This window comes from Bos indicus, chromosome 8 (assembly GCF_029378745.1).
Source record: "Bos indicus isolate NIAB-ARS_2022 breed Sahiwal x Tharparkar chromosome 8, NIAB-ARS_B.indTharparkar_mat_pri_1.0, whole genome shotgun sequence".
Classification (NCBI taxonomy): domain Eukaryota; kingdom Metazoa; phylum Chordata; class Mammalia; order Artiodactyla; family Bovidae; genus Bos; species Bos indicus.
Genome location: NC_091767.1, coordinates 85,552,752 through 85,579,846, shown reverse-complemented (window position 1 = coordinate 85,579,846; position 27,095 = coordinate 85,552,752). Strand labels below are relative to the sequence as shown.

Genomic DNA, 27,095 nt, shown 5'->3' with positions numbered 1-27,095 from the left:
AAATGGAAGCTGGGAAAATATGTAGTCAAGCTCCTTACAGGGATAAAATGGAAAGTTGACATTTTGCCTATTCCTTTCCTGCTTGTATAGTTGTGAGGTGGTAGGAGGCGCTGCTGCTATGCCCATGAAGAACTGCACCTTTGTCAGCTACAGTTCTGTGGGATATGAAAGCAAACCCCATTCAGTGTCAAAAAACCCAGTGGCCTGTCCATTGGGTGGCAGCCACAATAGCTGGAGTGTATGTGGACAAGCATAAGTTGACTTAACAAGTTTATTCTGGAAGATTACACAGACATTTTTGGTAGCTCTTTACACTGCATCACTCACACACTGAGGAATGTCATATCCTTTAACAATGAGCAAAATGTTCACAAAAATTAAACTGGTCTCATATCTGGATAATCTGTAACATAAAAAACTTTTTCCTTTAAGTAATTCAGTCCTTGCATGAAAGTCGATCCAAATGTTAATGATTACACTTACGTGAATGAGGCTTTAGGCATGAAATTCGCCTGAGGTTTATATTTCTCCTCATCTCACTAAAACACTCTTTTAGGGCCAGACGATGTCGGAAACATTTCTTTTTACTCTCCAGTAGTATACCACCTCACCTGCACTGGGTTCCAACATCCTCCTTTCGATGATTGTTCGGCAGCTAGTTGCAATTTTGGTGTTCTTGCAGGAAAACATACACACATGTGCTTCTACTCCACCATCTTGCCACAATGAGCTGCTGAACAACCATCGACAGGAGGATGTTGGAACCCACCAGAAAAAGATTCCCCACATCCAAGGATAAAAGAGATGGGAATACCAGATGACCTTACCTGCCTCCTGAGATATCTGTATGCAGGTCAAAAAGCAACAGTCAGAACTGGACATAGAACAACAGAGTGGTTCCAAACTGGAAAAGGGGTACATCAAAGCTGTATACTGTCACCCTGCTTCTTTAACTTATATGTAGAGTACATCATGTGAAATACAAGGCTAGGTGAAGCACAAGCTGGAATTAAGATTGCTAGGAGAAATACCAATAACTTCAGATACTGAGATGACATCACCCTTATGGCAGAAAGCGAAGAAGAACTAAAGAGCCTCTTGATGAAAGTGAAAGAGGAAAGTGAAAAAGTTGGCTTAAAACATAACATTCAAAATGGCATCCAGTTCCATCACTTCATGGCAAATAGAGGGGAAACAATGGAAACAGTGACAGAATGTACTTTCTTGGGCTCTAAAATCACTGCAGATGGAGACTGCTGCCATGAAATTAAAAGACGCTTGCTCCTTGGAAGAAGAGTTAAGACCAACTTAGACAGCATATTAAAAAGCAGAGACATTAATTTGCCAACAAAGGTCCATCTAGTCAAACCTATGGTTTTTCCAGTAGTCATGTATGGATGTGACAGTTGGACTATAAAGAAAGCTGAGCACCAAAGAATTGATATTTTGAGCTGTGGTGTTGGAGAAGACTCTTGAGAGTCCCTTGGACTGCAAAGAGATCCAACCAGTCAATTCTAAAGGAAATCAGTCCTGAATATTCATTGGAAGGATGGATGATGACGCTGAAGCTCCAATACTTTGGCTACCTGATGTGAACAGCCGACTCACTGGAAAAGTTTCTGATGCTGGAAAACATTGAGGGCAGCAGGATAAGAGGGTAACAGAGGATGAGATGGCTGGACGGCATCACCGACTCGATGGCCATGGGTTTGAGCAAACTCAAAGAGATAGTGAAAGACAGGGAAACCTGTCCTGAGCTTGCAAAGAATTGGACATGACTGAATGACTGAACAACCAAACAACATCTGCACTGATGTGCTCACCAGCTGTGTTTATTGTCTACTCTCTTACTTTGCCAACAAAGATCCGTCTAGTCAAGACTATGGTTTTTCCAGTCGTCATGTATGGATGTGAGAGTTGGACTGTGAAGAAAGCTGAGTGCCAAAGAATTGATGCTTTTGAACTGTGGTGTTGGAGAAGACTCTTGAGAGTCCCTTGGACTGCAAGGAGACCCAACCAGTCCATCCTAAAGATCAGTCCTGGGTGTTCATTGGAAGGACTGATGTTCAAGCTGAAACTCCAATACCTTGGCCACCTGATGCGAAGAGCTGACTCATTTGAAAAGACCCTGATGCTGGGAAAGATTGGGGGCAGGAGGAGAAGGGGACGACAGAGGATGAGATAGTTGAGTGGCATCACCAACTCGATGGACATGGGTTTCAGTGGACTCCGGGAGTTGGTGATGGACAGGGAGGCCTGGCATGCTGCAGTTCATGGGGTTGCAGAGTTGGACACTACTGAGTGACTGAACTGAACTGAACTGAACTAGTGGTAAAGAACCTGCCTGCCAATGCAGGAGATGTAAGAGACCTGGGTTCGATCCCTAGTAGGGACGATCCCTGGAGAAAGGCATGGAAACCCACTCCTGTATTCTTGCCTGGAAATTCCATGGACAGAGGAGCCTGGTGGGCTATGGTCCAGTGGGTCATAAAGAGTAGGACACGAATGATGCAACTTAGCACACACGCAAGCCTCATTATCATGTTCTCATCCAAATTATTGAGGTATGATTCACTCAGTTTGTGGTAAGAATGAAACAAACTGCTTCACTAACTAACAAACAGAATGGAGAGAGGCACCCTTTAAAGCACACCCATATTGCCACATACAATTCACAATTTGTAACTAAAAATGTGTGGAAACCAATCTTAGTAGACTGTTTAGACATTAAAGAGCTATGGGAAATAGGCTGCATTTTGAGTTTGCCTTATTCTATTTACATTCAAAAATTTCTTTTCTACATATACCATGTATCTCTTACTAGAGGATTTTGGGTGCCTGTGAATCAAGGAAAATTTGCAAATAAGTCAAAATGTAACAGAAACTTCATTCACAGATGCTTCAGTTTTCTGTTTTATTGATACCACTTTATAGATGGACTGGAATCAGCTAAAGCCTGTTGAAAATACATATGTAAATAGTAAATAATGGCTTTCATATTTTCATTACATTGAGAAAATTTATTCTCTTTTTTAAAAAGTACTTTGCAAGCAGATCATAAATCAATTTTTAAAAATGGCATCAGTCAGTCTCACCAGTTAAGAGTGACTGGAGCAGCCTCTGGGAGGACCTTTCAGGAAATTCACCCAAGTACAAAGAGGACTCCAACGTAAGCATAGCTGACATATCCAGTTTCTATCACTCCATTGCCCCTGGCATTTTCTACAATATAAGTAGGTTTTGATTTCCATCTTCTATTTACAAAAATTTAAATCACATATAGAAAAACTTAGGAGATTCTGTGGACTATTACTTTTCATGAAGAGTGAATAGAAAAACAAATTAATATGTTATTTCTGATTCAATTTGGAAATGGAATTTAAGATTCATGTGAATAGTCTCAGGCTTTCCAGGTGGCACTAGTGGTAAAGAAACCGCCTGCCAATCCAAAAGACATAAGAGATGTGGGTTCCGTTCCTAAGTCAGAAAGATCCCCTGGAGGAGGCCATGGCAGCTCATTCCAGTATTCTTTCCTGAAGAACCCCATGGACAGAGAAGCCTGGCAGGCAACAGTCTATAGGGTCGCAAAGAGTCGGACATGACTGAACCTCCTTAGTACACTTATACCTGAATAGTCACATTTTCACCCTTTATAACTATGATAGCTGCCTCCTCACCCAAAAAAGTCACAGCTGATCTCTTATGAAAAAGCATTCTTTAGGTTTAGATCTATATAAACTAGTATTATTCAGCAACTTTATTATCACTGATTTTAAGTTTCTTTTTTTTTTTTTTTTAATTCTATGAGCCTTCCTGGTATGTAATTGAAACTCACTCCTGCTTCTAAAACCAAGCTGGAATTTCTTAAAAACTCCACTTCTTTGGTTTTTTCCTAAGATCACGTCCCGGGCATCCTGTTCATCAATGATGCTACAATATAGAAAGTATGATCCTCACATGCTCAATTACATCCAACTCTGTGAACTCATAGACACTAGCCTGCTATGCTCCTCTGTCCATGGAATTTTCCAGGCAAGAATACTGGAGTGGGTTGCCATTTCCTTCTCCAGCGGATCATCTTGAACCAGTGACTGAACACGCCTCTCTTGGGTCTCCTGCTTTGGGAGGTGGATTTTTTGCTCCTTCACCACTAGTGAAGACCTCTTTAAAGTAGAAGATAGATGTAAAATGCAAACATCAAAAAAATTAATCAATCTAAATAAGGATATAAGCAAGACACATGACAGCAAATCTTAACATAAGACTATTTAATTAGTCATAACAAATAATTTATGACCAACAGAAAAGGATAAAAACCAAAATCATCTAGAGATGCTACCAAAATATGTAGCCGTGGATTTTCACAATGCTCTTAGAAAATGTTAAGTGACAGGCTGGATTTAAGACACATTGGACAGGAGACGAATTACTAGTTTCAGATCACGTAGTAGGATAAATCATTAATTCTATGTAAAGGCAGTGTTACTGACTTAGTTAAAAAGGTCATTATTCCCAACCATTTATTTTTTCATTTCTTATTTTTTTTTTCAGCTTTACCACACAGCATAAGGGGTCTTCATTTCCCAATCAGGGGTTGACACTGTGCCCCCTGCAGGTGGAAGTGGGAGTCTTAATCACTGGACCACCAGGGAAGTCCCCCAAACTGTTTATTCTTAATTAGAGATTAATTTAAATATTAACATAGGCATTGAAAATCCACACTAGACCCATCTTTGGAATAGATTACTGGTAAGCATTATGTTCATGGGGTTCTTAAGAATGCTGAAGTGGTTTGCCCCCTGAGAAAACCTGTATGCAGGTCAAGAAGCAACAGAACCAGACATGGAACAATGGACTGGTTCCAAATTGGGAAAGAAGTACGTCAAGGCTCTCCTGCAAAATGCCAGGCTAGATGAAGCACATCTTGGATTCAAGATTGCCGAGAGAAACAGCAATAACCTCAGATATGCAGAACACCATCCTTTCAGCAGAAAGTGAAGAACTCAAGAGTCTCTTGATGAAAGAGAAGAGCAAAAAAGCAAGCTTATAACTCAACATTCAAAAAACAAAGATTACAGCATCTGGTCCCATCACTTCATGGCAAATAGATGGAGAAACAATAACAGACTATTTTCTTGGACTGCAGAATCACTGCGATGGTGATTACAGCCATGAAATTAAAGACACTTGTTCCTTGGAAGAAAAGATATGACAAAGCTAGACAGCATATTAAAAAGCAGGGACATTACTTTGTCAACAAAGGTCTACATAGTCAAAGCTATGGTTTTTTAGGTAGTCACGTATGGATGTGAGAGTGGGACCATAGAGAAAGCTGAGCACTGAAAAAATGATTCTTTTGAACTGTGGTGCTGGAGAAGACTCTTGAGAGTTCCCTTGGATTGCAAGGAGATCAAACCAGTCAATCCTAAAGGAAATCAATCCTGAAGGACTCTTGCTGAAGCTGAAACTCCAATCCTTGGCCACCTGATGCAAAGAGCCAACTCACTGGAAAAGACCCTGATCTGGGGAAGATTGAAGGCAGGAGAAGAGGAAGACAGAGGATGAGACGGTTGGATGGCATCACCAACTCAATGGACATGAGTTTGAGCAAGCTCCAGGAGATGGTGAAGGACAGGGAAGCCTGGACTGCTGAAGTCCATGGGGGTCTCTAAGAGTTGGACACGACTGAACAAAAACTACAAAGCATTATGTACAATCTATACCACTTATCGGGGTCCCTCCTGGCTCAGATGGTAAAGAATCTGTCTGCAATGCAGGAGACCCAGGTTTGAACCCTGGGTCAGGAAGACCCACTGGAAAAGGGAATGGCAACACACTCCAGTATTTTTCCCTGGAAGAATTCCATGGACAGAGGAACCTGGCAGGCTACAGTTCATGGGGTCGCAAAGAGTCAGGCAATACTGAGAGATTAATACTTCAACTTTTCACACCACTTAGTAATGTAACAGCATTAAACCTCCATTCCTAGAAGGCTAGCTCAGTCAATGGGATGGTAAGTCCCATCAGACTCTAGCAAGCTCTGAGGCTGGCAAATATTCAGGTAAGAAAGCTAATGAAAGAAACGTTTGGATATACAAAGACATAGAAAGTATAGGAAACTTAGACTTTCCTAAAAGAATTCCTCCAGCATATTCTCTAGTGCAAACACACACTAAATTCAAGAGACTGGGAAACACAAGACCCAAGAACAGTGGCAGCATCACTAGTAACATACGATTAAGTCTAAATCACTGTCAATAAGTAATAACCTGGATCTAAACTCCCATATGAAACCAGCAGTAGGACTGCAGTGGGACTATTAAAGCTCTTGGCCAAATGCAGGGAGAATAAAAGAGCCCTACTCTCAGTGTCTCCACTGTCCATTCATTATTGGTGAAACAGCAGTCCTTAGAGAATAATAACCCTGCTTGATCAAACTCAGCGCCTACCAGTACATACACAAACTCCTTGAGCACTTTTGGGACTTCCCTGGTGACTTAGACGGTAAAGATTCTGCCTGCAGTAGAGGAGATCGGGGCTCAACCACTGGGTTGGGAAGATCCCTTGAAGTAGGAAATGGTAACCCATTCCAGTATTCTTGCCTGGAGAATCCCATGGACAGAGGAGCCTGGCAGGCTACGGTCCATGGGGTTGCAAGAGTCAGACACAACTTAGCGAAGATCGTGGCTAAGTTCATGGTTCAACAGTATGTGAACCACGAACTTCCAGATGTTCAAGCTGGATTTAGAAAAGGCAGAGGAACCAGAGATCAAATTGCCAACATCATTGGATCATGAAAAAAGCAGAGTTCCAGAAAAATATCTATTTCTGCTTTACTGACTATGCCAAGTTGTCAAAAAATATTTTGATTTCTGTCATACATCAGCATGAATTAACAATAGGTGTACATATGTCCCCTACTTCTTGAATCTCCCTCCCACCTCTTGCCCATTCCCACCCCTCTAGGTTATTATAGAGCCCCAGTTTGAATTCCTTGAGTCATATAGCAAATTCCCATTGACTATCTATTTACCTGCTTTTTTACTGAGTGGAATTTAGGTGGAATTTGTTGAAATGAGGCTGTATCTCACATATACGCACGTGTGATACCTGGTACAAAGTGCTTTTAGGTGAAAAAAATATGTTCCAGAGTTGGCTTTCCTGCATATTAATAATCAAAAAAGCAAACTTTGTGCAACATTTGAACAAATTCTTATGGAAATTAAAAGGAAATAACTGCCTATGAACAAAACACAAAACACAACTAAAAGAGCTTTGAGAAGACACAAGACAAACACAAATCAAAATATGTCCTGAGAAGAAACAACTTTGAAACTAGTGTTGGCACTGGGTCACATTCCTGGGAACCAATTTGGTTCTAGCTTCTAGGATTGATGGGAACAAGAGTATATTAAGAGCATCTCTGATTTAGGACACAAAATGGAAGATTAGTATATATTTCACTGTACATTCAGAAAACTGTGTGTGTGTGTGTGTGTATACAAACATGTTGTTGCTGCTGTTGTTGAAGTCATCAAATCATGCATCATTCTTTTGCAACCTCATGGACTATAGCCACCAGGCTCCTCTGTCCTACAGACTCTCCAGGCAAGGATACTGGAGAGGCTTGCAATTTCCTTCCACAGGGAATCTTCCTGATCCAGGGATCAAATTCAGGTCTCATGCATTGACAGGCGGGTTTCTTTACCCCTGAGTCAACTGGGAAGCCCCTATACAAACGTGAGGATATTGTATCTGTAGAGTATGGGCACTTTGTTATTATTGTTAAATATACAGCAAAAAAAGAGTTAGCTTTCAGAAATTGTCATTATTTTAAACCTCAGTCAAAATTTTACACTTGACAAATCAGAAGAATGAGCTGAAGAATATTTAAGAGTAATAAACAGAGTTAATTTCCTAATTCATTCATTTCATCATGTATTTAAACATAGCAGAAGTTGTGTTTCAAAGTACCATTTCCTGTTATAATTTGTAAGAAAACAAAATATAAATTTAGCTAAAGAATATTCTTTTTGAAAGTAGAATCCCAGAAATCCAGCTCTAAGTATATCTCTAAGTTGATATATGTTTTAAAGGTGTAACTGAGTTATTACTGGTAAATGAATAAGAAAAGAACTACAGATGATGCAGGCCTTACATACCTTCTTGAAATGTTTTGTGGGCGCTTAGAATCATTCACCCTACAGAATAAGGTAGTTCTGTTTTTGCCCATAGTGACAGGAACAGTCCCAGGGTTTCCCCTCCTGGAGATCGTGGTGGAGCAGAGAGGCCTGAAAGTCTAGCTCCAAGTCCTCCAACCGTCCAAAGAAACTGCTGGTGTGAGGCCAACTGCTGCTCCTCGGGGATGGAAGGGTCCTGCCCCAGGATTCCAAGGATGGTACTGGCCTCAGCGGCAGTTAAATGAGAAGACTCTACTGTGCAGGCTTGATGGGCATCCATGTGTCATGGCCCAGCCTGTGGGAAAGGAGAAAATCCTTCCCTGGAACATACAGGGGGAGACATCCAGAAGGGCATTCTGCTGAGGACATTGAGAGTGGATCATTCAACATAGCCTTTAAAAAAGTCTTTTTAACTAGAGGATGATTGCTTTACTATGTTGTGGGGGTTTCTGCTGTACAGCCATGTGAATCACTCATAACTATAATATTTCTGCCATACAATTCTGTGTATGTATGTACAATGTATATATATAATATAATGTATATACATTATATATTCCCTCCCTCATGAGCCTCCCTCCTACCTCCTACACCCCGCCCCTCTAGGTCCTCGTAGAGCACCAGGCTAGGCTTCCTGTGATATATAGCAGCTTCCCATTAGCTATCTATTTTACACATGGTGTTATATATATATATGTCAATAAGACTTTCTAAATCAGCCCAACGTCTCCTTCCCCTGCTGTGTCCACAAGCCTGTTTGCTATGTCTACATCTCTGTTGTTTACCTGCAAAAACATCAATCAGTACCATTTTTCTAGATTCCATATGTATGCATTATCCATATATAGGCATTAATATTGATATGTGTTTTTCTCTTTTCTGACTTACTTAAGTCTATGTTCATTCTCCTCGCTACAATGGACTCAATTTCATTCCTTTTTATGGCTGAATAATGTTCCACTGTACATATGTACCCCAACATCTTTATCCATTCGTCTGTCAATGGATGTCTAAGTTAACTTCCACATCCTGGCTACTGTAAATAGTGCTGCAATGAGCATTGGAGTACATGCGTCTTTTTGAATTGTGGTTTTCTCAAGGTATATGCCCAGTTATGGGATTACTGGGTCATATGGTAGTTTTATTCCTAATTTTTTAAGGAATCGCCATACTGCTGTGCATAGTGGCTGGATCAATTTACATTCTCACCAACAGTGCAGTGCACGAGGGTTCCCTTGCCTCCACGTTCTCTATAGCCATTCTGACTTGTGTGAGGTGATACCTCATTGTAGTTTTGATTTATATTTCTCTAATAATGAGTGATGTTGAGTATTTTTTCATGTGTTTATTGGCCATCTGTATGTCTTCTTTGGAGAAGTGTCTGTTTAGGTCTTCTGCCTGTTTTTTGATTGGGTTGTTAGTTCTTTCTGATATTGAGCTGCATGAGTTGTTTATATATTTTGGAGATTAATCCTCTGTCAATTGTTTTCTTTGCAATTATTTTCTCCCATTCTTACAGTTGTCTTTTAGTCTTGTTTATAGTTTCCTTTGTTGTGCAAATGCTTTTAAATTTAATTCAATCCCATTTATTTTTGTTTTTATTTCCATTACTCTATGAGGTGGATCAGAGAGGATCTTGCTATTATGTAGTCAAAGACTGTTCTGCATATGTTTTCCTCTAAGAGTTTTACAGTTTCTGGCCTTATATTTAAGTCTTTAAGCCATTTTGAGTTTGTTTTTGTGTATGTGCTAGAAATTGTTCTAATTTCAAAGAGTCCTTCATCCATCATTCTCCAGGCATTCTGTCTATTAGATCGAATCCCTTGAATCTACTTCTCACTTCCTCTGTATAATCATAAGGGATTTGATTTAGGTCATGTCTGAATGGCCTAGTGTTTTTCTCTGCTTTCTTCAATTTAAGTTTCAATTTTGCAATAAGGAGTTCATAATCTGAGCCACAGTCAGCTCCTGGTCTTGTTTTTGCTGACTGTATGAGCTTCTCCATCTTTGACTGCAAATAATATCATCAATCTGATTTCAGTATTGACCCTCTAGTGATGTCCATGTGTAGAGTCGTCTCTTGTGTTGTTGCAAGAGGGTTGTCTTGGCAAGAACCAGTGCATTCTCTTGGCAAAACTCTATTAGATTTTGCCCTGCTTCATTTTGTACTCCAAGCCCAAACTTGCCTGTTACTCCAGGTATCTCTTGACTTCCTACTTTCGCATTCCAGTCCCCTGTGATGAAAAGGACCTCTCTTTTTGGTATTAGTTCTAGAAGGTCTCATAGGTCTTCATAGAATGGTTCAACTTTAGCTTCTTCAGCATCAGTGTTTGGGGCATAGACTTGGATTACTGTGATGGGGAGTGCTTTGTTCTGGAAAGGAACCAAGATCATTCTGCCGTTTTGAGATTGTACCCAAGTACTGCATTTTGGACTCTTGTTGATTATGAGGGCTACTTAATTTCTTCTAAGGGATTCTTGTCCATGGTAGCAGATATAATGGTCATCTGAATTAAACTCACCCATTCTCATCCATTTTAGTTCACTGATTCCTAAGATATCCATGTTCACTCTTGCCATCTCCTGCTTGACCACTTTCAATTTACCTTGACTCAAAGACCTAACATTCCAGATTCCAATGCAGTATTGTTCTTTATAGAATCAGACTTGACTCTTACCACCAGACACATCCACAACTCAGTGTCTGGCTCAGGCACAACTTTGTCTCAGGCTCTTCATTCCTTCTGGAGCTATTTTCTGCTTTTCTCCAGTAGCATATTGAACACCTACTGACCTAGGGGGTTCATCTTTCAGGGTAATATCATTTTGCCTTTTCACACTGTTCATGGGATTCTCAGGGCAAGACTGCTGAAGTGGTTTGCCATTCCCTTCTCCAGTGGACCACATTTTGTCAGAACTCTCCACCATGACTTGTCTGTGGGTGGCCCTACAGGGCGTGGCTCAACATTTCATTGAATTACACAGGCTGTGAACCATGTGATATTTGTATGTATAGTAAAAAAAAAAATTTTTTTCTTAATATCTTTGAAATTTTGGCAAATTTCCTGAAACTCCTGCACTTACTATTAATTTCTTGCTGTATTTTTTCTCCATGGTATTTGCCATTATCAAGTCTATATACTTATAAGCTCTGCTCACCTGTGCAGCACCTTCACTTACAATCAAGTGTTATTCCTCAGTAGCATCTATAAGCATCCAATTCTTTCCATTTCAAAATGTGTTTTCTACTATTTTCTAGGGAAGAAAATTTTTATATCCTACACTGTTAAACTTTACATGCTTTTGAAGTCTAATTTAAGAAATGTAATTTAAATCACCTGAGCTTTTTTTAGATTATTATTAATAAAATTTTGCTGAATCCTCTATAACTGATTTAACATATTTCTACATAGTCATATATACTTTCTACAACATTTAGAAGACAAGCAGTTCAGAGAATTTTTTACAATTCTGATCATACATCTACTTATTGAATATACCTTTCAAATCTATTGATGACTAATATTCTCCTTTTAATGTGGTCTACATGGTATAACTCAGAGCTTAAAATAGCAAAATTGAAATGAAGTATATGAAATACATATATTATTTTGTTTGTAGAAACTGAAAACATAGATTTAAATTATTGAAAATAGTTTTATTAATTATGTAACTAATAATTAAATAATTTGTTATTAACTATTTAAAATAATAATTTTCAGCTGTGAGAATTTTAGTTTTAGTGTATCTTTTTAATGAGTAGAATTCCTTTGCCTTACTCAAGAAATAATTTAATTCTTATAATTTTAGTGATATGAGTAACTTGTCCATATATTTTCATCTCTTTGATTCAGATCCCAGATTCTGTTTACCTTCAGGTTCACACACCAACAATAAGGAGAAAGGAATATCATAGTAGAATCCTCTTTCCAAACTAAGATACTTGATAAGGTACAAATTTAGCAGGTCCTTGAAAAATTACAGTAAGTTGGTTTTGGTCACTAATTCACCCCTTCCTCCCTCCCTCCCTCCAATCTTTCCTTCTCCCCTCCTTCCCTCCTTGCCTCGCTCCTGCTTTCCTTCCACCCCTACTTCTGTCTCTCCCTCCTCCCCTCCCTCTTTTCCATCCTGCCTTCTTTCTTTCATTTTCTCCTAGAGACTTCTGGCTAAAGATAGCAGATTCAAAAATACATATTTTTTATTTCTAATGAAATTCATTAAACCAACTAAAGAGAGAGAAAGGGTGCACAAATAAGTCAACATAATTTTGCAAGATAGAAGAGCCTGAGTGAAGGGTTACGAGGGCTGAAAAATCTGACTATCAGGTATTTAAAAGGAATGGCCAAAAAGTCACAAGATAATTAATATTTTGGGAACCTAGAAGGATTCAGGGATTAGGGACACCAGATTATGAAACTGACCAACTTCCAAGAGCCAGAGACAGTTTTGAAGCTTCTGGATCATCCAGATCTTGACTCTCCCTGCTGTGACTATGGCAGAAATTATATGTATGTGTGAACACTACCAAAACACTTCCTGCGGGAGTTTGTTATGAAGTAAAAGTATATGAGACTGAACACAGCATTGTAACCTATTAAGGGGAGTTGCAGAATTAAGTACAGACTGACTACTTTTTCTTTTTTCTTTCTTGTCCATTTGGTTAAAAAAAATATGTATATATATATACACACACATATATTTTTACCCTTTGGAGTATTAATAAGTCATCAGCTCAGATGGTTAAGAATCCATCTGCAATGCAGGAGACCCTGGTTTGATTCCTGAGTCAGGAAGATCCGCTGGAGAAGGGATAGGCTATCACTCCAGTATTCTTAGGCTCCCCTGGTGGCTCAGCTGGTAAAGAATCTGCCTGCAGTGTGGGAGACCTGCATTCCATCCTTGGGTTAGGAATATCCTCTGGAGCCGGGAAAGGCTACCCACTACAGTATTCTGGTCTGGAGAATTCCATGGACTGTATAGTCCATGGGGTCACAGAGACTCAGACACAATTGAGCCATTTTCATTTTCATGGTTTTCCTAGAATGTCTGGTTCATTATAATCAGTGCCAGAATCATTTTAAATATAATCAACTTCAAAACCAAACTTTTTGAATATTAATATTATATATATTAATTTCTCTGTAGATTAAAATCACATGTTTTTCTGGAAAATGTCAAAAGCAAAGGAATTATTATTTTCTCCATTATCTTATTTTGGTATTCCTTTCTGTTGATATATGTATACATATATATATATATATAATATATATGGTAAGACGTTTATAAGATCTTCTGTAATTAAATATTTTAAGGAAAAAAAACTACAGATGACCATAAAGTTTGGCAACAGTGACAATGTGTTTAAAACAGAATCCTCTTAACTGCTTCATCTAGGATAAAGGGCAAGTTTATGCTATGGAAACTGAACCCACAAGTCACTTGAAGCAACATATGACAGATGCAGGTGCAATGACTGATGAGAATGCTGCTTTGCTGCACCCTGTTCATTACAATTGTGCAGTTTATTGAACTATGCATCGCTAGTGAGGGACAATGCATTCATACGAGAAAAGCAATAAACTATTTATCATGGATATTTGTTTATGTTCTCTGTTTTCAGTTTGTTCAACTTAAATTAAAAAAAAACTGAATAATAATCAAATTGAAAAGGAAATAGCACACTTTGCAAACCATTTCCTGTATGGAATTTTCCCCAATTTGTCCCATTGTGTTAATATGAAACTCACCTGTATAACTTTCACTGCAAAAAAATACCACCCTGTAGAACTACAGGACAACCACGACACATTCCATCACGCTGTGATTCAATGAAGTTATAAGGAAGTAAGATTGAAAATTAATTATAAATTCTGTTGTTGAAATATTTAGGCCCAAAGGGGGCCTAAATGATGGGATGATACTGTCATCTGATAGATAATCTAACTCAACAATGATAAATGTGCAACAGCTATGATTAATGTAAATTTTAGCAAGGCAAGGAAAACTAGTTGTTTCTGAGCAGTGAGAAACATTATGAGGTGTAAGTAAAGGGTCCCCTTTGGACAGGGCTGGATACACAACGTGAGGATTTTGATGACTGTTGGGCATTTTGGGTACGTTCAATGCACACTTTGATTATTATGTGCATTTTCTTCCAATCTGATATGAAGAAGTTCCTTCAGGTAATTTTATTAGGCCATGTGTATATATCAAGCATAGGTGAAAAGATATCTTCTATAAAATTCGACACTATTTGAAGCCAAGTGTCATTTTTAGCCCCGTAATGAACATAAAACGGAGCTTTCCTGCATCTTGGAAACTGTATGTTTTAAAAGAATTATTTTAAAAATGAAAACTCCTGTATAGTTCGTTTAAACTATGTTACCTGAACATATGAACCTTATTACATCTTGGAAATATGCATAATACTATTTGAGGGCATTACTACATTTTAAGAAAAAATGTATATTTTGGCCAGAGGACAAAAAAGGAGTATTGCTAGATATGATTCATTTGAAAAATCTTCTGATATTTTTAGCCTGTTTCACTTAAAAATAAAACAGAACCCACACAGTTGACACAAACTGTATGTCCAAAATAATGTGTTAGTTGCACAGTCCCCTGGCAAGTGAGTGAGACGCCACCTGCCTTATTATTGCTGCTTTATTTCATCCCAAAACCCATTTACTGCAGTTTTTTACTTTGTTTCCAAAGTAAAGTAATCTGCATCTTGAAATCAGATCTTTTCCCCAAAGAAGTTTTTAAAAATATGATATGGCACCCTCTGACTAGATATGAATAAAATAAGACAATATTTGACTCTCATTGCAGGTTGGCAGCATTTCACTCGTGTTTAAACTTTGTGACTCTCTAATCCCTGGGGCAGAGCTCAAGCTACTGAAGATCTGTGGAGGAAAGACTTTTGCAGGCCTGCAGGTGGTGAACGCTGGGATTCTTCTGTTTAGGTACAATGGTTACAAAGAGACAAGAGCATGATCCTTTCTCCAAGCAGAGAACCCCATCTGGGGCAATGCTGAAAATGCCTGGATGTCTTAGAGTTCTGGGGGCGGCTCAGGGCACCGTCACTGGTCCTTCCCCTGTGCTGCTGGTTTATGATGTGACATCAGACCCACCTTGAAAGACCTGTCAGTGGGGGGATACTCAGATCCTGAAGAACACTTGTGAGGGGTGTGTGTGGGAGGGCTCAGAGAGAGGTTTCTGTGGGATGCTCTGAGAGGTCTCTGGGTGGGATTTCTCAGAGTGGGTGTTTGGGAGGTCCCCATGTGGGGTCAATGTGGGTCTCTGCATGGGGACACAGTGGGGGACACCACATTGCTGACCTTTCTGCCCATGAAGGCAGGCGAAGGGCTCAGGGACTTGCTCCCTCCTGTTTCTTGTTGTTCTGTCAGTGTTTGTGGGGAGGGAGCAAATTGGCCAAGACTGCGTGTTCAGGCTCTCTCGCCCCACATTTTGTAAATAATGACTATATAACAGCTGAGATCGTTTATAGCACTGCGTATGCCCATCACGAGACACTTGCTTGGTCATGGACTACTTTATGCAGTACATCTGAATAAGCTTCACCTGGAAAAGCCTGGAAGGGTGGTTGTGTGTGATTATGCTGTGTTAGGTTATGCTATGGCTGCTGCTATGGCTGCTGCATCAGCCAGGAGAGAATAAACGTGTCTACAGTTCCGACAGCTCCTTGAGTCTTCTTCCAGCATCTCAGCTCATGCCTTGCCGACCCTGGGTTCAACGAACAGTACGGACAGTGTGAACAGCAAGACAATTGGCATCACGAACAGAATCAGCGGTACAGTGTCCTTCTGTGTCACTTCTCTGGGCAGGAGCCTAGTGGGGCCAGAACCCACCCCCCACCCCAAGCACTCCCCTCTCGCTGCCTCTCAGAGGCCCAGGCAGCAGCCAGGCTCGAGGTTCCTGCTCCGCGCCCCGCTCTCCTGAGCTCTCGCCGTCACTCTGTAACCTGGTCCCAGCCCTGCCATCTGGCCCCAGAGGAGACCTCACTTCTGCCACATGCCACCAGGTCCTGGTCCCACCTGTGGGGTCCTGACAGGCATGGGGGCAGGGCCATTCCTGCTGCCTCCTGGGTCAGGGTATCCCCCTGGAGCAGGAGTGACTGACACAGAGCCCTGAATTGCTCTAGGGAATCGCGCCTGTCTCCCTGCTTTCTCATGTGAAAAGGCCTGGGGAGGAAAGCTGACTGTACGCTTGTTCCCCACAGGTCACTTCCTGCCCGCTGGCTGACACATCCAGTCTGCTAGTCTCTTCTCCATCTGGGCTCTGCAGTGAGCAAGGCTGAGGGCAGGCGCGACTTGCCAAACTCGAGCACAGTCGCTGGGCCTGTTGAGTCCCACCTGTTGAGTTCCCTGGGAGCCTCCTTGGGCCTCATGTGTAAGGTAGAGGTCAGGGACCGCAAGTCTGTCCCAAGCTCCCAGTCTTGTGAGAGCTGATAATTTACACTGTGGAGAAGTGAAGCTTCCCTGCTCAGAGGCTCCACTGCCTCTGGGAGCCTGGACCTCTGTGGAGGAGCTCCAGGTGGCTTCACACAATCTGGGTTCTGAGAGCTGGAGTAGGGGGGAGACTCTGGGGTGGGGCCACTAGGAGCCACCAGGCCCCTAATTTCCTTCCTCTGGGCCTGTAGTTGTGGTGGGATGCCAGGGCTCCTTGGTCACTACACCATCCATGGACACCTCTGCCACCTGCCTCCTTCCCCTGCATCCCACCCAGGGGCACAGCGTCCCACTCTCAGACAATGAGGTGACTGCACACAATCATGCCCCTGCTCTTACCCCAGGAGAGGTGGGTGCTGTGAGCAGGGCTGTCCTCTCCTCTGGGACAGAGGTGGACCGGCCCACGGGGGCCTCCATGCTCCACACTGCACACCCTCAGAGCAGAGAATGGGCCTCATCCTCGGCTCTGCTCCAGAGCACGAGAAAGATGAAGGGAGGACGACGCTCCTGGCCATCTCAATCCCAGCTCCTTCTAGGAGAGAAGGGGCTTCGAGGGCATTGTCGTGTAATCCCACCTTGACATGGGAAAGAGGTTTCTCCCTCCTCTGGACTCGGGCCAGCAATACCCCCAAGCTCCCCTTCTTGTTCCAACATGTGAACTTCTCTCTAATACTTTCTGAGCCTGTGGGGAATTTCAGCCTCTGCAAAGCCCTTCCCCACAGCCACACAAGTTCAAGGTAGAGAGAGAGATGGAGAGAGGACTGAGCTGGATCCTGAGAAGGAGGAGGTCTTTAGGTTCAGTTCACCTTGGCATGTCCTGAATGCTGTTGCTTGTTTCTGTAATGCTGCTTTTATGGAAACTGAAGGTGCAGTGAGGAGATGTGGTGAGGATGAGTATCCATCGGGATCCACCTCCCTCCATGTCTCTGTCCCATCTGACAGTCAGAGCAGGCACCTGCGAACAGTGGACCCTGATCCCTTCCCTTCCCCCTAGCAGGGCACAGAGAAGCCATCACCTTTCATGAGAAAAAAGTTTCACTTCGGGAAACAATAAAATCTGCGGTACGAAGAAGTCATTATCACAGAGAAGATGTGCTAAACTTGAGAGAAAAAATTTTTTTCTCTGCTAGGCATGCATTTTTTCTTATAGAAAAGTTTTCCCACCAGGAAAGCTGTGACAATCGTGTTTTGATTAACCAGAAGAGGTTTATTTCTGAGAGAGACAATGCCTTGGACAGTGGAGGGAATAGCCTGGAACACCTGTCACTCTTGATCCATGCTGCTAGCCTCTGCCTAGGGGGGGACCTGGCTCCCTGGAACTGGTCCACTGACTCTTTGTGGGACAGCTGTGGCCCATGGGGGTAGCTTGGTGATGGAAGGCATCTACCATCACTCTCCTTTGCTCTTAGTTGGAGAGAAACCTATGGGAGCAATAATGTGGACCTAATGGGTCCCAGAATTCTCCTTTGCACCAGCTTAACTCTGAGGCATGAGGTCCACAGTGAAGCACCACCTTCTCCTTTAGGATCCATCCAACAGCTGTCATGAGAGCCTGAGCCTCAGAAGTTCTTGTATCATAAGCAATCTGCTTTTGCCTTGTCCCTGGCTCTGGGCAGTGGCTGTTGCAGGCTTGCCTTTTTGCAGTGTCTCTTCCAATCCTTTGCCTTTATTAAGGAAAATCTACTGCAGATGTTGCTTAATCTTTTTTCTCATCCAATGCCCCGGTAGACTCCCCACTCTGCCAAACATTTTTCATGCTGTAATTCTCTCTCCGACCAGTGGGGACAACTTCTTGCTCTGATGTTGGGGCTGCTGCTTCAGGGCCTCCAGCTGCCCCTGCTCTTTCCCTCCACTGGAACAACTGGTCATAGGGCATCTGGGAATTGGAAGTGTCTCCTCTGGACAGGACAGAAATTCCTGCAAATCCCAAGTGTTTGTAGAAGTTAACATATCCGAGTGATAGTCTTTGAGGAGTATGTTAGTGGCCCAGTCTTGAAGGAGCACTCCCCTGGTCCAGCCTTTTCTTCTGGTCTCTGAACCCTTGAAACTCAAGCTTACAACACTGTGAATCAGCATGTAGATTGTCTGTTTGAGGAAACAGACTTTTTTAAAAATTATTTTATTTATTTTAATTGGAGGCTAATTACTTTACAGTATTGTAGTGGGTTTTGCCAAACATCGACATGAATCAGCCATGGGCGCACATGTGTTCCCCCTCCAGAACCCCCTTCCCACCTCCCTCCCCATCCCATCCCCCAGGGTCATCCCAGTGCGCCATCCCTGAGCACCCTGTGTTCATGCATAGAACCTGGACTGGTGATCCGCTACACATATGATAATATACCCATTTCAACACTGCCCTTTCAAATCATCCCACCCTCACCTTCTCCCACAGATTCCAAAAGACTGTTCTTTACATCTGTGTCTCTTTTGCTGTCTTGCATGTAGGGTCATTGTTACCATCTTTCTAAATTCCATATATATGCATTAGTATACTGTATTGGTGTTTTTCTTTCTGACACACTTCACTCTGTACAATAGGCTCCAGTTTCATCCACCTCATTAGAACTGATTCAAATGCATTCTTTTTAATGGCTGAGTAATATTCCATTGTGTATATGTACCACAGCTTTCTTATCCATTCATCTGCTGATGGACATCTAGGTTGCTTCCATGTCCTGGCTATTGTAAACAGTGTTGTGATGAACATTGTCTCTTTCAATTCTGAGGAACAGACTTTGTATTCGAGGAGAGGCTTTTATTGCAACTTAGAGACTGTGATCTCCTCAAATCCATATTAATACTTTAGGAGTTTATTAGCACACTTGGTTCAAAAGTACCTTTCCAACCAGGGTCCTCCTCCATGGCCTCTTGTTCCCTGGAAGATTGGGAACATGTGTCAAAATCCAGTACTGTCACACTAGAGCAGGAGCCTGGGGAGGCCCACCCTGGCTTCCTCCTGTGGCTCATCGATGGCCTTGGACTGGCTGCCTCTGTTAGCTCCCATGACAAACTCATTGTCCCAGATTCTGCCCACAAAGTTATGTTTGTGGGCCTGAGGTGGCTTTCTTCTTGACCAGTCAGAGGGACCTCTGAAGGCTTGTGGACCTTGCCAGGTGGGGGCCCTCCCACAGCCCACAGCAGGCAGGGAGGGGACTTTCCATGGGGAAAACTGCCTCTGTTGTTATCACTTTCTATCCTGAGAGGGGCTGAGGAGGTTCTCCCAAGACCTTGGTTAACTAGGCTTTTGAGTGGTCCCCAGATTCACAGGTGGCTTTCAAGTTGGATCCTGGAAGGGGTATTCAGTGAACCTTTGTCAACTTCAAGCTAAGTATGGACTTGAGGACATTGAGGGTAGGCCCCATACCTGTGCCTCACCTGAAACATTATTATATGTGCCTTCAGATCCTGCTGAATATAAGGACTGAGTTATATGGGACAAGAGACCATGGGAGGTATTCATGAAGGCCTCACTATTCTGAGAGAAATCTGGATTTTCTGTTCACTGAGGAGCATTTGACTGTCCGGGAGAATCTGAGACAAGGTTGTCATCTAGTCTCGAACAATGTACATCCACAGGGTTTGGACACTCAGGGATCTGCTCTGCCTTCCTTTCCATAAGGACTCCCAAATCTTATTCTGGATGCTTCCTGCCTGAGCCCAACTCTCTTTGACTCGAGCCTCACTCTTGGAACCTTTGCTGTGGTGCTGGCTGAGGTCATGTACAGATCTTTTAGGATCCTCCCCAAATTCTCATGTATATCCTGGTGAAGGTCCTTCCCTGGTGGGATCTTTGCTGGGCACTTGAACTGTGCATCCTGGCTGCTTTTGCCTGGACCTAGAGAGGTCCTTGAGGGCCACTTCTTTCCCTGTACCTGCCAAGGTCTTGGGAATTGATCCTGAGGCTGTATCCAATCCAAGGCTTGCATTCTGTAGGGCAGCCCACTCTGTTGCTACATGAACCTTTTGGAAAGGTAGTGCTCTAGTTTCTCCCAAACCTCAAGGTTGATCAAATCCCGAGAAGGATGGAGACAGAACTGTGGGCCTGGGAAGACCTGTTCTCCTAGGGAAGGTTGGGAGTGACCTGGCTAAACACCTGCTGAGATCTTTTAACCAAAGAGGGTAAAGTTCTTCCACTCTCTAGTTGCTTTTACAAAAAAGTGACATTCCAGGATTTGAATTGCATTTGGACAAATGATTGTGCCTTAGTTTGGACTCTAGGGCAAGATACTTCACAATACCTAATCTGTGGCTGAGAAGAGATGGTCAGTTTGGGAAATAGGGTTGGAAATGGTCAGGGGTCTCTAACTGAACCCAAAGTGGTGGTTGACATTGGGGCATGGTTTGAGTCAAGGATTGAAGTTGAGCCTGGGTCACAGGGTGAGTCAAGAGCCGGGCAAATGACAGCTGTGGTTACTTTAGCTTGAATTTGGAATGGTTCAGCACTAGAGAGTTCATTGAATAAGATAGGGTGTAGCTCTAGAGGAGACCCAGGAACTGTGACAGTAGCCACCAGAGACTCACTGTACAGAAAGAGATCCCAGAAGAGCTGGCTGCCTGTCTTCTGTAGATGGTCCCCCAAAATGTCAGGATACAGGGGCTTCTCAGGACCAAGCAGTTGTTCTGCTTTGCCTTTTATGCTCCAGAAGTGTTGGCGACCCAACGTGTCCTGCTTGTCACCAAGTGACTTGATCCTCTTCTCCAAATAAGTCAGATGGTAGCCTGCCTGCACCTCCTTTTCGTTCTCCTTCCAAATCTTCAGTTCTGCTCTCTTGGTGATTAGCGTCTCCAACAGCTTCTGGACATCCAGGTTGACAAAAGAGAGGCTACCAGCCTCTACCTGTCTGTTTGTGGGGTCTCCCCAAAATGAGGCCTCTGACAGGTGGCGGGGAAGGTGTTCTTGCTGGGACTCAAGTGTGCCAAGGTAGAGAAACTTCAGGCTTTGGCAGTACCCTGCCACCAAGACAGGGCTGAAAGGGGACAGTTTGAAAGAACAAGGCCTGAGATGGCTGGTCTCCAAGGGGAGAGGGTATGAACTGTGTGAGATGGTGCTCAGTGGGAGTGCTAAGGAGTAGCCCTAGTGAGACACATCATGGAGCCTGTTGGGGAGGGGGTTCAGAGGAGTCTGTTATAGGTGCAGGGCAGCCCCTGGGTCAGGAAGGCATGGCAGGGAAGGGGAAAGAGCAGGTGGCCAAAGTGAAAGTCTGTCCAGGGGAAGGAAAAGCTTTGGTGCTGAGAGAGAGTCAGGAAGGAATCTGAGTGAACAGAAACTGAGGTCACTGATCTTGGAGAAACTGTGGAGGCCTGAGATGGAGGCTGCTCAGTCAGCGGAGGTGGGGACATGGTGGGAGCAGCCTCTTGCCTACATGGCTAGTGGGCTCCAGCAGGGGCTTGCTTGTATACCTCGCCAGGGGTTTCTTGAGAGGAGAGCTGATGAATGGTGCCCTTGTCAGTAGTCCTCCCCAGGTGTCTGCAGGAGACAGGAGGCACAAGCTGTAGCCAGGAGCCCCTGTGGCCAGGAGGGCTGGGCAGGCCAAGCAAGGGTGGGCACCTGCAGCCCACAGCCCTCCCTGGCCCCCAGGCAACTTCACAATGCTCCTGCTGTCCTCACCCCAGGGCTTTAGACTTTCCCACTCCCTAGAACTCCCCCTCCCAACTCAGCCCCAGGCTGCCTGTCTCCCTGGGATAACACCAGAAGTTCTGGGAGGAAGAGGAACCCAGGAGAGATGGGGAAGGTTCTTTACCTTTGCAGATGGGAAGCCAAGTCCCGGACCTCTTCCAGTTCTTTCAGGCAATCTCTGCAAGCTTGAAATCAGCAGACTGGGTCATGATGGTGAAGACAGGGGCCTAGGGGTCTTACAGGCGGTTAAGTACACTGTCTCTTTAAGGGGACACCCCTGGGAGATTGGAGCCCAAGCACCAGCACCCAAGGCCACAGAATGCCTGACAATGATGGTGAAGCTCAGGAAAGGGTTTATCATTTACAAACTGCTTCCACATCCTTGATCCTTTTCTGCCTTTACAATGCCCTTGGGGAAGAATGGGCAGGGGTCACTTCACAGAGGAATCTGAATGATGTTAAACCTTGTGTTCAGGCTCAGAACTAGAGGTCCCACTCCTAATCCAGGGGCTACTGATTCAATGCAGCCCACACACCCCTGCTGGGCCACACCCTTTTCCAAGCCCCTCAGGACTTCATTCTGCAGGGGAATCTGGGAAGTATTTGCATTCTGCTCTCTTCCCAGGAGCTTCCCTGGGGGTTCTGTTTACCGAGGGACAGGAACTACCACTGACCTCCTAGGAGCCTGCAGAGCTGGGTCCTCAGGGCCCTGAGAGACACAGGACCAAACATCAGAACCTACCTTTCAAAGCTCTATCTGTCTTCCTATCCCTGCATCTCCCGCTCGGCTGCATTTGATGCTGAGGGACAAAAAACGAGGACCTTGAACCCAATTCTCATTCTCCCCTCTCTAGACAAGCATCAGCTAGCTACTCAGGGTCCATATATATAATAAGACTTACTACATTTAACTAACGGAGCTCTGTGGTTTTTCTTTCTTTTTACTCATTTTTTTGAAGGGGACAAAAATATTTTGTTTTCCTTCTTGTAGAACATAAAGTAGGATTTTCAATGTGAGGTTCACCCTGGATTTCTTTTCTCACTCTTCCACTGCTCAAGAAACACGTACATTTTCAGACGTGTGGGGGAATCCGATCTCCCTTCGGTAGATCTCTGCTTCCCAATCCAGAGCCCCACCCCAGCCCCTGCTCTGAGGCTCTCAGGGCTTCAGCACTGCCCTCATTCAGCCCTCGTCCAAGACACTTATCCTGTGACTGGTGAACCGGTGCTCAGAGTCCTGTGCTGCAGTTGAGATGAACTGAGTATCCAGTCCTCATCCCCTGGTCACTGTGTTTGGGACCTTTCCTGAAGCCCTCTTCCACACTTGGACAACTGGTCTGAAATATTTGGATAGAAATCGTAGTGTTCATTGTGTCCCCTGCCCAGTCTAATTTGTCCCTAGAGGGGTGATGTTTTATTCTTCCTTGAGAATAGATGTTCTATTCTTTCCCATCTCAAGTGTCTCTCCAGTTGATTCAGAAAATTGGAAATAATAGGAAAAAAGAGAGAATCGTGTGTTTGTTGATCAGGGCCAAGGGTTCCTTACCTTCCTGGTGTTTCTGTGTTTCCTAAGAGGTGGTAAAGTTGGTTTATTCTGGAAATAGGGAAAGAACAGGAAAAAGAGCCCCAGTCCAAACAGAGTAACAAGGATGGTTTCAGTCACCCAGGAAGTGGAATCGGAGTCCAGCCAAGGACCAAAGGTGCTTTTAAGAGAGCCGAGGAGAGTCTCCATCATCTGAACCACACTGCTGTCCTCAGGCAACTAAGCACAGGGTGTATGCTGGGGGACTAAAGTCCTAGGTCCCCATCATAGAGCTGTGCTCTGGTCACAAAGGGCTCCTGAGTGTGGGCAGGGACTACAGTAGAGAAGGCAGCACAGCCCCTCCCCAACCATCCAACCCTGTAGCTCTACTCACCAGCTTCTCATCCTGTTAGAGACAGACATTAATCACGTTTCGATTCTTTATACTTGGAGCTCAGACAATGCTTGGTTCCTCTGAGATCTCTGCTCAAGCCCCATCAGTACCTTTTCAAAAGCTGGAGTTGTCCTGGTAGTTTTGGTTAATCCCAGGAATTTGTACTCTCAGGATGCCCTTGTGTGTAACTCCAAATTTTCCACATAGGATTTTGTGCCTTCCATCAACCTAGGCATAGAACTTAAATTTCTTTTATACTTCTTCAGCCATGAGAATTTTGGAAAATATTAAAAATTTTTTAAACTTTTAGTTAATATTCTGATATAAGAACTACTCAATAATGGGACTGGGACAACTAATTATCATGGTATCATGGTGGCAAAAGATAGATTCCTACTTTATAGCAAGCAAAAATATCATTTCCTATTGATTTAAGAATGCACATACAAAAAGCAAAACTTTAATTTTTTTTGGCACTTGGAAACAGAAGGATATATAGAAATGGATTTTTTAAAAAAACAATGAGAAAGCTTAAGCAATAAAAATAGAGAAAAAATTACCAAGGCTTGATTTGTGATGTGAGATGTGATCTATGCTAGAAAATATTTCATGTGCACTTGAGAAAAATGTGTATTCTGATGATTTTAGATGGCATGTCCTATAGATAGCAATTACAGCCATCTGGTCATTTAAGGCTTGTGATTTTTATTAATTTTCTGTCTGAATGAGCTGTCCATTCATGTGAGTGGGGTGTTAAAGTCCCCCACTATTATTGTGTTCCTGTTGATTTCCCTTTTTATAGCTGTTAGCATTTGCCTCGTGTACTGAGGTGTTCCTATATTGCATGCATATATAATTGTTATAGCTTCTTCTTGAACACTTGATCATTATGCAGTGTCCTTCCTTGTCTTTTATAAAAGTTTTAATGTTAAAATCTATTTTATCTAATATGAGTATTACTTCTGCTTCCTTTTGATTTCCATTTGCATGAAATATCTTTTTCCAGCCCCTCACTTTCAGTCTGTATGTGTCCCTAGGCCCAAAGTGGGTCTTTTCTAGACAGTATACTTAGGGGTCTTGTTTTTGGATTCATTCAGCAATCTGCATCTTTTCATTGGAGGATTTAATACATTTACAATTAAAGCAGTTGTCGATACATATGATTCAATTACCCTTTAGTTTATTGTTTTGAGTTTGTTTCTGTTGATCTTATCCTTCCCATGAGTTTCCTGCCTAAAGAAGTTCCTTTAACATTTTCATTACAAAGCTGATGTAGTGGTGCTGAATTTTCTTCACATTTGCTTATCTCTTCACACTTGTAATGCTTTTGATTTCTCCGTGGAATCTGAATGTGATTTTTGCTGGGTAGAGTTATCTTGTTTGTAGGTTTCTTTCCTTTCATCACTTCAAGTATATCCTGATACTCCCTTCTGGCCTACAGAGTTTCTGCTGAAAGATCAGCCAGCTGTTAACCTTATGGAGATCCCCTTGTACATCATGTGTTGCTTGTCCCTTGCTTCTTTTAATAATTTTTCCTTTGTGTTTAAGTTGTTAGTTTGATTAATATGTATCTTGGCATATTTCTCCTTGGGTTTATTCAAGGAGATATGTATGTACCTCTCTAGGTTTCATGGACTTTGGTGACTATTTTCTTTTCGATGTTAGGGAAGTTTTGACTATAACTTTCTCAAATATTTGATCACATCCTTTCTTTTTTTCTTCTTCTTCTGGGACTGCTATAATTAAAGAAGAGTTCCTCTTGATAGGTTACAATGCTGTGTTCAGTCTCATACACTTTTACTTTATAATAACAAACTCCCACAGGAAGTGTTCTGGCAGTGATCCCACATATATAGAGGCATACACTTTCTGCCATAGTCACAGCAGGGACACAGTAGGGAACATCAAGATCTGAATGATCCAGAATCTTCATAACTGCTTCTGCCTCTTTGAAATCAGTCAGATTCATGATCTGATGTCCCTCATCACCGAATCCTTCTAGGTTTCCAAAATATTAATTATAGTGTGACTTTTTGGCAAGTCTTATCTAAGCACATGACATTTAGATTTCTCAGCCCTCCTGACTTCTTGCTCAGGCTTTTCCATCTTCAAAATTATGTTGACTTATTTGTCTGCTCTCTTCTCTGTCTAATTGATTTAGTGAGTTTCATTAGAAAGCAAAAATGTATGATGTGTTTAATCAGAAGTCTCCAAGGAAAAAAGGAAGGAAGGTAAGAGAGGAAGGAGAGAGAGAGCAATGGAGAGAGAGGGGGAGGAAAGAAGAGCTGGGTTAGAGACCAAAACCAACTTATTGCCGTTTATCAAGGAACTGCTAAGTTTATAACTAAACCAAGTACCTTAATTTGAAAGAAGATTCTACCTTACTATTCCTTTCTCTTTATTTTTGGTGTGTGAACCTGAAAATGAGCAGAATCTTTATGATCTGAATTACAGAGATAAAAATAAATACAAGCCAGTTACCCATATCACTAAAATTATAAGAATTGTATTATTTCTTGAGTAAGGCAAAAAAATTATACATGTTAAACCAAAGCATAATAAAACAAAATCCTCACAGTGCTGAAAATATATCTTCAGTAATTTAAATCTATACTTTCAGTTTCTACAAACAAACAAGTGTGTGTGTGTGTATATATATATATCTATATATATCTTTCATACACTTTATTTCAATTTTGCTATTTTAAAGGTCTGAGTCATAGCATGTAGATCACATTAAAAGGAGAATATTAATCATAAACATATTTAAAACAAATTTTCAATAAGTAGATATATGATCAGAATCTTCAAAAGATTCTTTGAACTACTTGTCTTATAAATATTGTTGAAGAAATGTATGCCTTTAAATATGTATAAATATAATTAAATCAATTACAGAGAGTTCAAC

General features: G+C 42.3%; 1 protein-coding gene and 1 pseudogene across 1 annotated transcript; both read right to left on the bottom strand.

The window, feature by feature from the left end:
- The window catches only part of LOC139184416 (spermatogenesis-associated protein 31A7-like), a 35,536-nt pseudogene extending 13,542 nt beyond the window's left edge, over positions 1-21,994 (bottom strand).
- LOC139184618 (spermatogenesis-associated protein 31E1-like) lies at positions 21,697-24,028 on the bottom strand. The gene is made up of 4 exons (XM_070795163.1): positions 23,818-24,028; positions 23,014-23,071; positions 22,396-22,456; positions 21,697-22,121 (listed from the first exon to the last, which is right to left on the bottom strand). The coding sequence occupies exons 1-4, from the start codon at positions 24,004-24,006 to the stop codon at positions 22,022-22,024; spliced, it is 408 nt and encodes a 135-aa protein (XP_070651264.1). The 5' UTR covers positions 24,007-24,028; the 3' UTR covers positions 21,697-22,021.
- Between the last annotated feature and the right edge of the window lie 3,067 nt (positions 24,029-27,095).